Source organism: Chiloscyllium plagiosum, unplaced genomic scaffold (genome assembly GCF_037043375.1).
Source record: "Chiloscyllium plagiosum isolate Xiang-an unplaced genomic scaffold, Cpla_swu_hap1 HiC_scaffold_53X, whole genome shotgun sequence".
Lineage (NCBI taxonomy): Eukaryota > Metazoa > Chordata > Chondrichthyes > Orectolobiformes > Hemiscylliidae > Chiloscyllium > Chiloscyllium plagiosum.
The window spans coordinates 14,279,035-14,297,454 of record NW_028270191.1 but is presented as its reverse complement, the minus strand read 5'-3'; the positions used below and the strand labels follow the sequence as shown (position 1 = coordinate 14,297,454).

Sequence of the window (18,420 nt, the reverse complement as noted above, 5' to 3'; positions counted from 1 at the left end):
CCACAAAGTTGATGATGCCCTCCAGCGCATCTCCTCTACTTCACGCACCACCGCCCTTGAATCTCACCCCTCCCAATGCAACAAGGACGGAACCCCCCCGGCCCTCACCTTCCACCCCATCAACCTCTATATACATCACATCATCCTCCATCACTTCTGCCACCTCCAAACGAACCCCATAATCAAGGATATATTTCCCTCCCCACCCCTATCAGTGTTCCGGAGAGCCCATTCCCTCCACGACTTCCTCGTCAGGACCACGCCTCCCCCCACCAGCCCACACCTCATTCCTGGCACCTTTCCAATCCACCTCAGGAATTGCAAAACCTGCACCCACACCACTCCCCTCACCTCTGTCCAAGGCCCCAAGGGATCCTTCCCCATCTGTCAGAAATTTACCTGTACCTCTACCAATGTCATCTACTGCATCCGTTGAACCCAGTGTGGTCTCCTCAGGGAGACAGCACACCTTTTTGCGGATTGTTTCAGAGAACATCACTGGGACACCCACACCCACCAACCCCACTGCCCCGAGGCTGAACACTTCAACTCCCCCTCCCACTCCATCAAGGACATGCAGGTCCTGGGCCGCCTCCACCCGCCAAACCCTTACCACCCAACACCTGGAGGAAGAATGCCTTGGGACCCTGCAACCACACGGGATAACTGTGGATTTCAACAGCTTCCTAATTTCCCCTCCCCCCACATCCCAGTCCCAAGCCTCCAGCTTGGCACCGACCTACCCCCCTTACCTATCACCTTCTCCCTCACCTTCATTCACCTATCGCTTTCTCTGCTACCTTCCTCCCAACCCCACCCCCCCTCCCTTTTATCTCTCAGCCTCCGGCCCACAAGCCTCATTCCTGATGAAGGGCTTATGCCCGAAACGTCGATTTTCCTGCTCCTCGGATGCTGCCTGACCTGCTGTGCTTACCCAGCAACACACTCTTGACTCTGTCTCTACTCCTGTACCCATATAATGGATATGCACAGTAAGCCAATGTGGTCCCAATCCCGTGGAGTGCTACCGTGCTTTCACAATTCCTATGAGAAATTGCTCTTATTTGCTTACCATTTTCTTCCTTTCAACCTGTTTTTACTGTCTCTCCTAATTCTATGCCTCTTAACCTTCTCCAGAAATTTATAGGACAGTATCTTGTTAAAGCTTTCTGAAGCTAACATCCACTGCATATCCTTATCTACCATTACCAAGTTCTCATCTTCAGAGAACCCTTGCAAGTTTGTCAAACAAAGTATTGCTTTCTGAACTTGGTGTTCACTTTTTCTAGTTAGTTTTGAACAGGGTAAGATCATTAAGCTCTACGAATCTGCTCCACTAGTCAATCAAATCATCATAAGCCCATTCCCTAGGCACCATTTCCATTCCTCGTCCTGGGAATTATCTCAGGCTCTTTCTGACTGTTCACAATGCGTTTTTAATCACATATTCTCTCCATTACAAAGACCATCTACTTTCACACCTGAAATATTGCCCTAGCCAGGCCCACTGCTGAAACCTTCATCCATTCTTTTGTCAGCTCTAGACTTGGACTGTTTCAATTGTCTCCTGACCAGCCTCCCTTCCTCTGACCTTCATAAACTTCAACTCATCCAAAATTCAGCTATCCATTCTCTAACTTGTAGCAAGCTCCTTTTACCCATCACCCCTGTTTTCAGTGACCTACACTGGCTAACTCCTCCAATGCAAATCGCACATGGTTGTGCTAAAATCTCCACGATACCATGCTCCTCCCTAATGCTATAATCCCTGCTCTTCCTCCCTCCATTCCCCACAAACCACCACTACCAAGTTTTTCATTTCTTCAACTCCCGTGCATTTTACCCACTTTGCTCCATCTTGACTTCTGCTGTGGAATTTTCTCCCTCAGTCTCTCCACCTCTTCCTATCCATCTTCTACTTTTTAAGAACCTAGTTGAAAAGTTCGGTCAAAAAGGTTGCATTTTGTCACCCTTCTCAAGAAGTTCTTCGGTGTTTCAGTGCCTATTTTTGACTGATTATGTCACTGTAAATGCATTTGGATGTTTTTCAATGTAACTCTGTAATATGCTACACCCACTTGCTGATATTAATACACTGGGCCTCTCAGTGTGATGCTCACTTTTGAAATATAACAGAGAACACTTCAGGGAGTCCAGACAAGATTCATTAGACTGATCCCAGGTATGGAGGGACTGTCTTATAAGGGGAGGTTGAGTAGGTTGGGCCTGTACTCATTGGAGTTTGGAAGAATGAGAGACCTTATTGAAACAAATAAGGTTCTTAGGGGACTTGACAGGGGAGATGTGGAGAGGTTGTTTCCCCTTGTGGGAGAGAGTCTAGGACCAGAGAGGCATGATCCCAGAATAAGGGGTCAAGTATTGCAGACAGAGATAAAAAATAATTTCTTCTCTGAGGGTAGTGACATTTTGGAATTCTTTACCACAGAGGGTAGTAGAGGCTGGGTCTTTAAGTATACTCAAGGCTGAGAGAACCATTTTGTTTCCATCAATAAGGGAATCAAGGGTTATGGAGCAAAGCCAGGAAAGTGGAGTTGAGGATTATCAGATTAGCTGTGATTTTATAGAATGGTGGGGTAGATGCAATGGCCTAATTATGCTTCTATGTCTTATGGTCTTCCTGGAACCTCCTCTGCTCTAAATGAGAACTACCCCAGCTTCTCCACACAACTGAAGATCACTATACCCTCTCCAACATCTTGCCATAAAGTTTGCTGCCCAGAATTGGGTCCAGTCCTCCAGCTGAAGCCTAACCACTGTTTTATATAGGTTTAGCTTCATTTCCTTGTCTACACGTCAGGATAGAAGGACCTTAACTCCAATGATATAACAGTTTCATCAAATTAGCACTCTCAGTATGTCAGCCTTTCAGTAGGCCACTTTAATATGCCAGATTTTTATTACAACACAAATACACTGGGCCCTTTCTGTGACAAAGTTGTGTGCCATTTCCCTGCTGTTCATCTGTAAAACGTTGTTACATTGATTCATCCAGTATAATACATGGAACAGACATTGTGATATCCAGGGATTCTTGTTGTGATATTGCAACTATATCAGCCCCTTGGTTTGATGCTGTTCAACTGGACATTGCTGTAGGGTACTCAGTTCTTGGACAAGGAAATGTATTTGGTCCCTCATTACTTCATTAATATATTTAGGGGGGGGTTTCCTCGCTGTGTTTGTTCAATATATGAGGCCACTGAATGTAATGTACTGACACCTTCCTTTTACATTGTGCCATACCAAGCCAACTACTGTGATACTAGGACATTTACTTTAACAACCATCCTCCTCACGAGTCACTATGATGCTACTAATGTGTCAACCTGAATATGTGACCCTAATATTACTGGTGCCCTCACTGTCAAACCTTCATGTCTGCCTTATAATATGCATCAAATACTCACTGTAATTTCTTTACTGTTCAGTATGACATTGCTTCACTGAATGTCTTGCCATAGCACAATATAATATATCCAAACTCTGGAGTTTTGACCCTTTCTTTAATGTCTATTTTGTGAGCTTTCAGTGGCCAAGTTTGTAAAATCAGTGCGTAACTGGGCTCGTGTGGGGACTCTTGTGGCACAGTGATAGTGTCCCTAACTCTGGGCCAGAAGGCCTGGGTTCAAGTCCCACCTGCCCCAGAGATGTGTCATTACATGTCTGAACAGGTTGAATTATAGATAATTATAACTGGGCTAGCTATACAGACCAAGAAGGCCCAAGGTTTGATTGTTGGTCTGTGCTCAGCTAACTGATACATATGAGCAAAGAGCAGCAGTTGGCCATTCAGCCCCATGTGCCTGTTTCACCATTCAATCAGATCATCATTGACCTGATGACTTCCACCTACCCTTACCTCTGCTTCAGAAATGATCTTGAGCAGTACAACATTTAAGAGCTGCAGTTGGCTTTGGTTTCTCAGGTTAGCAATCAACCAGAGTTCCTGGCCATGATGTGCTGAAAGGCATCTCTATGTGAGGTTCATGCAGTGAATGTATTGGACTCTGTTGCAATGGCACATGCAAATGAATATTTTGCCAGCAGTTTCAGCCCAGGCTCACGCATACTAGTATTGAAAAGTAGACTGGCAACAGCACCCCTGCAAGAGTTATCATGTCCAGAAAGGGGCAGGGGAGCACTACCATTTGATGTGCTTCAAAATTGGTCATATTCCCAGCCATTTATGTGGTTAACACAATCCAAGAGAAGCAAACCTGGAACAGAGATTCATAGCTTATGTCAAAAGCTATTTTAGATCACAAGATCTTGTACACTGCAAAGAAGCATTTTATTCGAAGATTCTTTCTTTGATTTCACAGGTGAGAAGCCATTCCATTGTGATGAGTGTGACATGAGGTTTATTCAGAAGTACCATATGGAACGACACAAACGGACACATAGTGGAGAGAAACCATACCAGTGTGAATACTGCCTACAGGTACTGTATTACAGGAGCAGCATTACTACCATCCACAGTAACTATTCCAGGAGCAACCTGAATACTGATCATAACCTACAGAATTGCAAAACCAGCTAATATTGATTTTAAACTTTTGTATTACAGTAACTATGTTACTGCTTAGTACAAGTTGCTGTATTACACAAAGTGTTAATACTGATCACAAGGGACTCTATTACAGGGACATGGATGACCTGCATAGAATCATAGAGAGCAATACCTTTTTAGATGAATTTCCCCTCCATAGCCAATGGAAATAAATTGGGAGACAATTTTTTTTCACTTTTTAAGGCTTTTGCTATAACACAAACTAAAAATAATGTAGATTAAATGTTAATCAACAGGCAACCAATGCATCAAACTTAAGAAAGGTACTTTTGCATTAACTAAAATGATGGGGATATCCCCCAAAGACACTCCCAACTCTGCAGTGCAGGTTGGGATCAAATACGGCACCAAGGTTGTGAACAGACTGGCTTAATCTTAGACTGTTGCCAGAGAGAGTGATGGAGTTGGGAGCTCGGGAACAGGGTTTGGAGTGGGGATTGAAAACAATGGCTTCAGTCTTCCTAGTATTTAATTGGAAGACATTTCTGCTCATGCAGTACTGGGTGTCTGAAAAACAGTCTAATAATTGAGCAATAGTAAAGAGTTGTGATGATGGTAAGATAGACCTTGGTGTCACTAGCATACATGTGCAAACTAATACTGTGCCTTCAGATGACCTCACTTGGGCAGCATATGGATGCAAAATAGAAGAGGACCATGTTAGATCATGGGGTCACCAGAAAGAACTGTGCAGGAGCAGGATGCAGTGTTAATGCTACCTAACTTTATGGTGAGCGGAATTTAGTTGATAATGCTGTCTTTTTGAGAAATTTGAGAGTCTGGGAAGTCGATTTCTTAACCTGGACTGTCATTTTCATGCAGCACTAAGGCTTTGTTACATTATCCAGTGGTGGCACTTTCCTGATGCAACACTGAACGCCTGCTTTCACAGATGAACAGTAGAAAATCCAATGGTGCTACTTGATGAAGTGTGTGGAAGTTCTCTCACTATAAATATTCCTCCCTCAATCAGCCACACCAATAGCACGTTCATTAATCAGTTATTTCATTTGTTGTCCATGCAGCTCTGCTGTGCTAAAATAAGCTTCCATTTTTACCAACATAACAGTTATTGAATTTAAGTAATAACTCTTGGAGTGCTAGGGCTGTCCTGAGGAGATGGTAAATAGGTATAAGAATGGAATTCCTGTTATGACTGCAGCTGCAAAGAAAGTACTGGTGCCATCTGTTCTGTTGCAGAAGTTGTGAACAGTGCGTGTAGACAATGACTAATAAGTCCAAATAATGCCGAGGGGCCCTGCATTATTACAGCAATGTCAATACTACCTTCGAGGATCAGTGTACTTCATTACAAACATACTATATTACAAGAGCAGTAGCAAACTAGCCTATAAGCAATGAGTATTGTCTGATGCTACTAAGCTATGGTGCAGTATTCATGTTGCAAAAGGTTTCAGTATTACACTAATATGGCTACAGTATAATACAGGAGCAGCTTAACATGTTGCACTCCAGGAGCTTGGAGTACAGCCTAACAACATTGCATTAGAAGAGGAAGATGAAAGCTGCCTGAACAAATTGTATTGCAGGAAAAAATGTCAAAACTACGCAAATACAGTATGGCATGCATTTTGAATAGCACCTATGAGTCTTACATTGTAGGAGCAATGCAAATAGAATGCACGGATCCTGTATTGCAGGAGCAATGCAAGTGGCACACGCAGGTCCTGTTTAACAGGAGCAATGTAAAAATCACTGACAGGTCCTGTATAACACGAGCAATGAAATGACACCTGCGAGTCCTGTATTACAGGAGCTTGTATGAAAGGTATTACGTGAAAAACTACATACATACACTACGACGGAAACAATATGAAATATGCATAATGGTTCTGTATTACAGGAACAGTGCCTCTAGGATGTGTATTTCAGCAACAATGCAAATGTTGTCCATAGGGTTTGTAATAAAGCTGCAACAAAATATTTTCCGAATGTTCAGTATTAGATCTGTGATGCACACATTTCCTAAAAGTACAGTATTACTGCATCAAAAAAAAATCCCAAGGGTTCTGTATTACAACAGCAAAGTAACTATCGTCCAAAGATCCTGGATCAGAACAGAAATGCAAATATTGCCACAAGATTCTGTTTTACAGCAGCAATACAAAAATTGCAAGAAGGTTTGATATTGGAACAGCAATGCAAATATGATCCAACAATACAGTATTACAGCAGTAATGCAAATATTGCTCAAAATCTGCCTTACAGATCAAAATAAATATTTGCAAATGGTTCTGTTTTACAGCAGTAAATATTGCCAAAACGTACCTTACTATAGCAACAATGCAAGTATTGCTGAATGGGTCTGTAATATTGCAAAATGTAAAGAAAGAAGGTCCTATATCACAGCATCAGTGCAATCGTTGCCCTAGGCTCCCATATTACAGGAGCAGTGCAAATGTTGCCAAAATGTCTTGTGCTACAGCATCAAAGCAAATGTTATTCAGATACAGTATTACTGCAGCAGTGAAAATATTGACTTGCAGCATAAGCGCAAATACTGTCAAATGGTTTTGTATCCTAACGGCAATGCAAATACTGCCAGAAAGGTCAGCACGACAGCAAAAATGCAAGTATTACCGAAAGGACCTTTATTGCAACATTAATGCAAATATTGCCAAAGATCTTGGGTTACATTAGCAGTGCATACATTACCCAAAAGTGCAATCCTACTGCAGCAATGCACGCATTGTCCAAATCTCATGTATTCAGCAGCAATGAAAATACAGTAGAACCCCTGTATCCGCGGATTTGGTTTCTGTGGTTTCAGTTATCCACTGTTTACAGCAGCCCGAAAATATTACATGGAATACTCCAAAAATAATTCCAGGGTGCTGCCGGGGAGGTAAATGATAGGGTTTGCTCCTATCCGCGCTTTTGGCCATCCACGGTAGGTCCTGGAACGTATCACTCGCGGATACGGGGGGCACCTGTATTACAAATTAGTTCTGTATTACAGCTGAAATGAAAACAGTGACAAATGGGACAATATTATAGCAGCAATGCAAGTATTGCCAAGTGGTACAGTATTCCAGCAGCAATGTAAATATTGTCCAAAGTTCCTATACTGCAGCAACAATTAAAATATTGCAAGATGGTTCTGTACTGCATTTGTAATGTGTGTATCACCAAAAAGTACAGATTTACACAGCACTGCAAATATTGCTAAAAGCTACCATATTGCAGCAGAAATGTATATATTGTCCTAAGTAACAGTTTCACAACAGCAGGAAGATATTGTCCAAAGGTAATGCTTTTCAACAGCAATATAATTACTGTCAAAGCTTCTGTATCAAAACACCAATGCAAATATTGTTCAAAGGTGTGGCATTACAGGAGCAATGCAAGTAATGTCCAAATGTCCTATGGTACAGCAGTGAATTAAATGTTCCTTATAGGTTTGATGTTGCCCAAAGCTGCAGAATTACAGCAGGATGCAAATTTTGCCTCAAGCTCCTGTGTTGCAGCAGTAAAGCACATATTGCCTGAAGATACAGTATTACAGCAGTAATGCTTATATGCTGAACAATTCTGTGTAACAGCAGAAATGCAAATGACTGACAGCAGCATAGCAACTATTGCCAGATGGCCTATATATCGTAGCAGCAGTTGTCCAACAAGCACTGCATTTGCAGTTCAATCTGAATAATTTTTCTATTTTGCATGACATTACACAATATTATAGACATATTGCAAATATTACCTAAAGGGACTGCATTACAGAAACTGTACAGATACTACCTATCACTTCTGTACCAACTACAGCAGCAATGCAAGCAATGCCTTCATTAAAGGAGCAACTGCCTATTGACTCTATATTTCAATTACATTGAGAATATTTTCTAAGGATACTTTATTCCATTATCAAAATGAATAATGCTCTTACTGTCATATTAAAGAAGCAATGTGTCTGCTGTCTACAGGCCCTCCGTTATTGGACTTGTGTGAATAATCCTTCCAGTACTAGATTACAGGAGCAGTGTGAATACTACCTACAGGACCCTGTATTGGTGTAGTATTCTAAACAGTCTTTGCAATACTGTGTTACAGAATCATTGTACATTTTGCCTACAGTTATTGTATCAAAGGAATATTGCTAATACTGCATAAATGTACTAAAATACAGCAACATTGTGACTGTGCCTATAGCTCCTGTATTACAGGAACAAAGTGAATGCTGCCCACAAGTATTTCACTTTACTGACAATAAGAATACTACTTACAGTTACTTTAACAGGAGAAGTGTGACATGATCCTGCAGGATTGCATTACAATGACGATGATGTTTGCATCTTATAAAACATTATCTCTGAAAGTTGACCATGTTAAATATAATTGACTTATTCAGCATTATCAGTTCAAGGATACAAACTGGTTCGTTGTGCTCCACCATTCATTTTCCTTTTGCTGTTGTTTAGCCACACATTTCTCAGGTAGGATTCATTAGCGCATGGCTATGATCAAAATAGCAATTAGGGAACACTGTTAAATGTGGTTCTGTTGAATGGTACTGAAACTGAAGGCTTTTGGTCAATAATTATATCCTCGCTGCACTGAACATCCTGACAGTTGTGTATCTGAACTATTTGAACCCATACGTTTGTGTCGGAGAGGTGGTGTGTCAAATTATGGAATGGTTACCGAACAGAATGATGCCATTCAGCCTATAGTTTCTGTGCTGGCTGTATGAAGGAGTAATTCACCTAGAGCCACTCCCCATGCTTCTCCCTGTGGCCCTACACATTTCTTCCTTCACAGATTGAAATTGAATTCCCTCTTGAATGCTTCAGTTAAACTTGCATCCAACACACTCTCAGGCAGTGCAGTTAGCTCCTAACCACTTGCTGCATGAAAAAGGTTTTCCTCAAGTCTCCGTGCCTTTTTTGTCAATTAACTTAAAAGTACATCCCGGCGCTCAATACTTCTACCAATTGGAACAGTTTCTTCCTATCTGCTCTGTTCAGATCCCTCATGATGTTGGATACTTAGAAATCAAATCTCGTCTCAGCCTCCTCTACTTCAAGGAGAACAGTCCCAACTTCTCCAATCTGTTCATGTAACTGAAGCTCCTCATCCCAATGAATCTTTTCTGCAACCCCTCTAATGCTCCTGTAGAATGGTACCATTTATTTTCTATTGTCACTCATTCTTCCTACCAAAATGAATCACTTCATGCTTCCCTGCCCTAAACTCCATTTAGCACTTGTCCACCTATTCTGCCAACTTGACAGTGCCCGTTTGAAGTTCTACACTGTCTTCCTGTCGGTTCACGATTCTTCCATATTTTATATGATTTGAAAATCTTGAAACTCTATCCTGTACACTAAGATATGGGTTATTCATATGTATCAAGATGATTAAAGGACCTCCACTGACCCCTGGAGAACTCCACTATAAAACTTTCCACAGTCCAATAAACAACCACTTACCATCACTTTCTGTTTCCTTACACGCAGCTAATTTTGTATCCCTGCTACTATTGTTACTTCTTTTCCTTGGGTGTTGACTTTGCTTGCACGTTTACATGTGGCCTTCTGAAAGTCCATGTACACCATTTCACCATGATTGCCCTGATCAACCTTCTCTATCACCTCATCAAAAAACTCAAGCAAGTTAGCTGGATACGATGTCCCCTTAACAAATATCTGCTGGGTTTCCTTCATTAGCCTATATTTGCCCAAGTGACTATTAATTTTCTCCTAAATTATCATTTCTAAAATCTTCACCACTGAGAGATTAAACTTCTGACCTGTAGTTTCTGTACTTACCTCTACAGCCTTCTTTGAACAAAAGTGTAGCATTTGCATTTCTTCAGTCCTTGGGCACTACCTGAAGCTGTGGGATCACGACACCCATAAACATGCCAGCCATGAAGCTCTCCTCATCATGCATATGATGTACTGTCATTGGCTAATGCTCATGTTCCAAAACCCACAGTTTGAACTGCTAAATTTTATTTTAGTTCATCAGATGTGGGCATCACCAGCAAGGCCAGCATTTATTGCCTATTCCTAACTGTTAAGAGTCAATCCCATTACTGTAGTCTGCAGTCATGTCTAGGCCAGACCAGGCAGATTTACTTCCCTCAAGGGCATCAATAAATCAGCTGGGGTTTTACAACAATTCACACATGATCACCATTGGACTAGCTTTTAATTCACGTTTTATTGAATTCAAATTTCACCATCTGCAGTGATGGGATTCAAACCCATGTCTATAGATCAGTAGCCTGACGTTACTGGACTAGTAATCCAGAACGTTGCCACTACACCACTGCCTACCCATTTGAAGACACTTCCTGCACATATGGCTACCCGGGTCACAGCAATGTTCTTGGAATTCCCACATAACTTAGATTGCGTACTGGAGAGGTTGGAGTTGCCCTGCCGTTATTCAACTAGATAATACGCCTTAATACCTTTTTTAAAGAAAGGAAACACTCATCAGGTTATCAGATCCATTCCATTGATGTCACTTAAATATGGATAAGTTAACTGAATATTTTACTTCACCCTTCTAAGCAAGTTGAAATGTTTAATTTCCCAGCTCCTTAGGCTAGCTCCCTAACTTTAGATTTGGGAAAGCAAAGCTACGGTACTCGCCAGCTGATCCTGTAATGTCACAGTCTGAATTGTTTTTCTCGTTTTCCAAACTTGAATGCGCTCAGGTCTGCTGCAGCTGCTGATTGATGCATCAGACAAGGTGAATAAGAAAGAGCTCTGAAGAAGAGTCATATGGGACTTGAAACATTAACTTTGTTTCTCTCTCCACAGATGCTGCCAGACCTGCTGAGTTTTTCTGCCGTTTTCTGTTTGTTTCAGATTTCTGACATCTGTAGTATTTTGATTTTACTTAGATTTAGAAAATATTATTTAAAAAATAACATGGATTTTTTTTTAGTAGAAGTCTAATTTTAAACAATACTCAATATGCAAGTATGGTCTTAAGGCAAAGAGAGCCTATGTATTGCATTGAAACCTGTTGTACAAGGGCAACCTTGAAGGCTGTTTAATGTCTCATAGTATTCCACAATGCAACATATGCTGTACACAGTGAGCCATATATTACTGTGATATGGCCAACTTTGTATTTGCATGACTTGAAAATGGATGTTTTACTTGGCAGTATGTTGGTAAATTAGATATGATTTGCACTCTGTATGTTAGTGATACATGATACATTGATTCCAAGGTGATGTTAATCAGCAAAATAAAATTGATATCAGTGTGTAGCTTCCAGCAGCAGTCACTGGAGAGATAACAAGATTAGGATCCAAGGGTAATTTCTTCCCTTCCCACCCCAATCAAGTGGCACTGAGGTTAACATAAATCATTGTAGGCCTATGCTTGAACTCAAACCAGGAATTACTGATTTGAGATAAGATCATAGAATCTAGTGATCTGTATGATCCAGTCACTTAACAGACCCTCTAACCAAAACATGCGCAGGCATTGGTTGTATTGCCTGCCATCTTGAGTGCTGATGTGAGCCCAGCCCTGCTTCTTTTTGGGAAGATCTGCCAAATTAAGTGCCACTCAAGTCCAGTGGCAGGTCCTGGAATCAGGGCCCCAAAGGCTACCTTCTCAAAGGCTGGCAGCTATTTTACACAACAATGCCAGTGTTGGCTGCTGTTCATTCTACACTCATCCAAGATCTAGGCTGGACCCAGATACATAGGTGAGTGATAGTGAGGGGGGGAAGCGGGGGGCATTTGTGCACTAGTGGACTAGGTACACAGCAGCAGTGATAGGAGTGGGTGCCTCTTCCTCTCTCTCAGAAGTTCTTGACCCCATCCTAATAGGGTCCCTCAATTAGATACTGAATACCTTTGAGGGAATACCGCCCCCCCCCCCACAACAAGTGGCATTAATTGCCCATTTAAAGTGCTCAGTTGGCTGTGGGGAAGGAAGGCCGTCCATGGGCTTTCCTACTTTGGACTTAAGGTGGAAAGTGGGAAAATGGAAGAGCTCCCACCCACTACCCTCCAGTCTAATATAACGCCTCCCACCCCACCATTTCCAAACTCACCACAATACATAACAAAATTCCACTCTGTTTTCTTGCATTGTGCAATTCAATTAGTTATTTTTCAACACTGTGCTATCAGAAAGGAGATTTCTAAATCAAGTCAAATTCAGGTGCATTTGGGTTACCATTTGTGCCACACATGCTCCAAGTTTGACAATGCTTGAGACTCTCTGCTGGAAGCTTAAAGTCAAAAGATGATAGCAATTGATTTGTAAGAAGAAAATTGGCAGCATGCCTAGTTTTAAAAGAACTGGGCAGGGTGGAGTGTAAAAACAGGCATCCTATCCATTACTACCATCTTTCTCCCACCCGGGGGGACAATTACATTCAGCCCGTGGTCTTATTATATTTCAGAAATTGACATTGTTCTACATCTGCTGTTATAAAGTGGAATCAAAAACAGTTGACAATAAATTCAAAAGTGCACCAGACTACAACCAATGCCATTTGTTGAAGGGTGTGAAATCTTGCCACATGTCAAATCTGTGTTTAACATTCTAACAGTCAAAATCAAAGCACACCTTCTTGTCCATTGTTACTTTAATCATAAACTAGTGAGCAATACTTACTTATTAATTCTCTCTAATGCATTTCCTTGCAGTATTTTTCTAGAACTGATCGTTTGCTTAAACACAGAAGAATGTGCCACGAAAATCAAGGGAAAGCTTCTGGCAAAAACCCAGCTATGAAAACAGAGCCAATCATACTCGCAATCAATGCAGAAAACAGTTTCCTGTCACCTCAAAAAGACATAATTAATCCAAGGAAAAAAGTTAAAGCTGCAGAGAAGCCGGCATTGGCAACCCTTGATAATGAGGAGACCGGTAACCCAGCAGAGGTTAAGATGGATAAAGGTGAATGTGTAGAATATTACACCAGCAGCTTGAAGGTGAAGGATGAATACAAAGTGGAGCAGTGCTCACTTGTGATCGCACATTCTTCACAGACTGATGATCACCTCGGGGAAGCATATCAGAATCAGATGAACCTGCATCCACCAAAGCTTGTTCTGAAGAAGGTAAGCCCCCCAAAAAATCAAAAGACAGCAGAAGAGTTGGCTCAAACCTTGCCTGTTTCTGGCAACTTTGATGCCACAAAAGTCAACAAATACACCTATGCTATGGTAGACAACCCTGACCTTCTGACAATGGAGGGACCTGGTGCTGATCAGGGCCAAGATGCTTCACGCAAACCAGGAGGCAACAGCAACTATGATGATGCAATGCAGTTTGTAAAGAAGAAGAGATTTTTGCAAGGGACTAGCAGCACCAGCAGAGAGTATGCCTTAACTGTAGGCCAGATCCCAATCCAGCCAGCTGTAACACAGGCAGCTAGCACGTCTGTTGGGGACACCAGTGGTAGCACACCAATGCTGGGGCAACCTGGCAACACTGATCCGAAAAGCAGTCAGGACAAAAGTGGGATTCCTGACGAAGTTTTGCAGACGCTGCTGGACCACTACACCAACAAGGCAAATGGCCAGGTTCCGTTTTCTGTCAATGATACCCAAGTCTCCTCAAATATAACCGTGAGCTCTACGGACATTACTAATGTGCCTCCATCGGAGCGAGTCAACGAGAGTTCCCAGCCAGCAGCCACAGACAACTGTAACATGCTCCATGAGTATTCAAAGTTCCTCCAACAAGCTTTGGAAAGGACCTGCCACAACGATAGCTACTCGGCCGAGCAAGGACTTGCATATGAGACTGAAACTCACCCCCTAACTGGAAGTCTTCCAGTGCAGCCTCTGTTTTCTACTCTAGAACGACAGGTTTTTGCAACCATGGTTACCCAGCATGGCTTCAGACCTGAAGTGGGTTCCCCTTTGAGGATACCTTCACAAAAGACTCAGTACAGTTTATTAACTGGTGAATCCCAGCATCCTTTTGCTTTTATACCGACTGTAACAAGCAGCAACAGCATTTCTGCACCTCCTGATTTCATAGAGCAGGTTAATACACAGAAGAAACGAGAGGAACCCCCGGCTCACCACAATCACCAAATGGACGCATTTGGTCAAGACTCTAGGTTCGCGGCTCCTGGAGGAGAAATGACTCCGTCGTTTAACAACAGTACTGGTGGACAGGTGAACTTAAGGATCCGACAAGGCAGCTCAGACTTCTCGGAGTTTTCTTTGGTAAATGTGCCAGAGGCCAGGGATCAAATGAGTGCCTCATCAGATGTCACAGGGGGCCAAGCCTTTAGGTGAAATGATTTGGTCATAAAACTTGGGATCATTATACATGCATTACTGTTTTTGAATTGCTCAACAAAGAAAAACCTATCGATTTTTTTTTTAATTTTTAGAGAAAATCTATTAGTGATTTTACCAGGAAGGTATTTTGAAGTTCAGTACCGCTGTGCATTTCCCTTCTCTGCTGATACATGTTTGCAGGCTGGCACAGAAAGGGGATATTGATCTTGTCTGTGTATGACTTTCTCCAAGCCCTCTGTATTTCTGCTTTATCAGAAACATTTGTCTGCCAGTAAAGAGAGCTGATAGAAAATAACCCTGAGACTGGCATTGATACAGGTTCAATAGTTATAACAAAACTGGCATGTATTCAGTTGCAGTAAATACCTGGATAGTGGCATTTCAGCTGATCAAATAATTACTCTAATACTGACACTAGTACAGATCCAATAATTACCTCAGTACTGTATGTGTACAGCTCAAATAATGTCCTAGCATTGGAATTAATACAAATTTAATAATTACCACAATGCTATTTTTTAATCACGTGTTAATTATACAGAAATGGACATAATGCATTTCCAGTAAAGAACTGGCATTGATGCAGATGGAATAATTGCCCTTAATTTAACTCCACTCATGAGATGTAGGCATCCTTGTTAGGCCAGCATTCATTGCCCGTCACTGTTTGCTGATGTGGGAGTAATGGTGAGTCACCTTCCTGAATCCACCTGAATGCATTACGATGCCATTTCAGAGGGCAGTTGAGAGGCAACCACATTGCTGTGGATTTGGAGGTGCATTATTGGCCAGACTGGGTAAAGACAGCAGATTCCCTTTTCCAAAGACGTTAACAAACCAGGTGGGTTTTTGCAACAATCCAGTTGCGTGGTTATCATTACTGATGCTGGAGTTTTGTTCCATATTTTATTTAATCAATCAAGCTCTCCTGTAACATAACCTTTATGCTACTATACCTCCTTTAGTAATATGAACATTTATCCATTACCCTGAAATTCTTATTTTTACTTGTTCATGGGATGTGGGTATCGCTGACTCGGCCAGCATTTATTATTGATCCTTAAGTGCATTGGAGAAAGTGATCATGAGCTGCCTTGAAAATTGATTTTAAAAATTTCAATGTTTACCTTGTTACCGATATTATTCAGAAATGAAAAAAAATTGCATCATTGTAGGAGGCCAATTAACCCATCTTGCCTCTGCCAGTACTTCTAAATTTCATGATCTCTCCCTTTCCATTTTGGTGAGTAGCTTAATTTTTTGCCCTCCATTAACTAATACAATTGCCAGTTGAAATAGATTTTTTTTTACTTTATCAACTGCCTTTATCAAACTTGTTTGTGGTTTCATCTGTTCTAGTGAAAAGAGCCCTAAGTTTTTAGTCTGTCCTCCTAGCTAAAGGCTTTTAATCTTGTTATCACCTTCATGCACCGTGCCTGTGGACGTGTCATCCTTCCAAACATTGCGTTTCCAAAACTACATATTAGGCCATGAGAATCAGTGATCTGTATAGATATAGAATTATCTCTTTGTACTCCATCGCCCATTTATAAAATTTTACATTTATGTACCTGAAATCAGTCTCGACTCCCTTAAAATGTTACCAGTTAGCATAAATTCTTTCTACTTATCCTTCTATTCAATAGTACAACTTCACATTTTCTCACATTTAAATTTTATCTGACATCTATGCATCAAATCTACAAACCAGTCGACATCCTCCTGGAGTCAATAACTGCTATCATCACAATTAATTTGTATGCTGCCAGTTTTTATGTTGTCTGCATGTTTAACATTGTGTCCCTTTAAATCCAAATCATGTATATATAGAGAGAGGAACAGTAATCCATACTATAGTGACCACTAGTGGCCACCAAGGTATGCCTTCAGTTCACTGAAATGTGATTAATAATAATCTCTGCTTTCTGTCCTGGAGCCAATTTCTTATTCATGCTGCTTCACTGCCAAATCATACCATAGAGCTAATTTTCATGTATTGGCATTGCAGATCAGTGATAGGTGCCTGACTCACATTGTTACGGTTTGACTCTATCACTCTCAATGTTCTTAACTTAGTCAACAGGCTTCCCATGTGACATCTTATTGTTTGTGTTGGGCATCAGTGCACCTATTAGATACTGCATGCCCTTTATCAATTCCCTTCACCCTATCCTGAACTGCCCCAACATGACAGTCTTTTAAGCATCCATGTAGTCCAAATTATCCCAGATGTTTCCAGGTGAGTCTTAATTTTTATTATGCATTATGAAATCCAGCAGCTAGCCCACAACAAATGTATGGTCTATATTATCAAACTGATCACTTTCAAATCGTTTTCAATCCAAAAAGTAGAGTCCTTAGGCATAAGATCTAGATCCCAAGATGACTGGGAAATTGTCAGAGCCTCTGCCTGTTCCTGCTGATGTGAGGAGTATTCCAGAATGCAAACATTGGGCTTTTCTGATTATTTCATTATCTTTTAAAATTACATTACCTCCTTAACAATATTTCTCTATGTAATAATAACACCAATGTCGCCTTAAATGGCTGCAGTAATAACCCTAATATTGACAACAATCCTGCTCAATAATAACCCTTATATTGACATAGATCATCCTCTGATTATTACCCCTTATATTGACATTGGTCCTCTTGCGATGTTAACCCTGATATTAACATCTACTGTGATAAAAAGCCTGCAATTGATATTGACGCAGCTCCAACATTAACTGTAATACAGACATTGATCCTCCTGTAGAAAGAGTCTTCCCACAGATGCCAGAACTGAGTTTTTCCAGCAATTTGTTTTTGTTCCTGATTTCCAGCTTCCACAGTCCTTTTAATTTTTGTCAAAATTGATCCTCCTGCAATATTAACCCTGAAATTAATTTTGAACCTCCTCTAACATTAATCCAAATGTCGACACCTAGCCTTCACTGAAAGTAACCCAGATATCAACACTGATCCTCCTCTGATATTAACCTAGATACCAGCATTGATCCTGCTGCAATATTAACCCACAAGATTGAGTTTGACCCTTCTCCAATATTAATCCTGATATCGACATTGATCCTTCTCTGATATTTAACCCAGATATCAACATTGATCCTTCTCGGATATTTAACCCAGATATCGCCATTGACCCTTCTCCAATATTAATCCTGATATCGACATTGATCCTTCTCTGATATTTAACCCAGATATCAACATTGATCCTTCTCGGATATTTAACCCAGATATCGCCATTGATCCTTCTCGGATATTTAACCCAGATATCGACATTGATCGTTCTCTGATATTTAACCCAGCTATCGACATTGATCCTTCTCGGATATTTAACCCAGATATCGACATTGATCCTTCTCGGATATTTAACCCAGCTATCGACATTGATCCTTCTCGGATATTTAACCCAGATATCGCCATTGATCGTTCTCTGATATTTAACCCAGATATCGACATTGATCCTTCTCGGATATTGAACCCAGATATCGACATTGAACCTTCTCTGATATTTAACCCAGATATCAACATTGATCCTTCTCTGATATTTAACCCAGATATC

At 41.1% G+C, this 18,420-nt stretch overlaps 1 protein-coding gene across 4 annotated transcripts in view; it reads left to right on the top strand.

Annotated features, from left to right (window-relative positions):
• Nucleotides 1–16,783, top strand: part of LOC122543369 (zinc finger protein 148-like) — a 75,316-nt gene extending 58,533 nt beyond the window's left edge. For 3 of the 4 annotated variants that reach the window (XM_043682014.2, XM_043682012.2, XM_043682013.2), the window contains 2 exons: nucleotides 4,344–4,462; nucleotides 13,242–16,783. In XM_043682014.2, coding sequence (XP_043537949.1) covers nucleotides 4,344–4,462; nucleotides 13,242–14,849 — 1,727 coding nt within the window. In that variant the 3' untranslated portion in view covers nucleotides 14,850–16,783. The remainder of the gene's footprint in view (nucleotides 1–4,343; nucleotides 4,463–13,241) is intronic. The other variant, XM_043682015.2, reaches the window with a different exon arrangement.
• The last annotated feature ends 1,637 nt before the right edge of the window (nucleotides 16,784–18,420 follow it).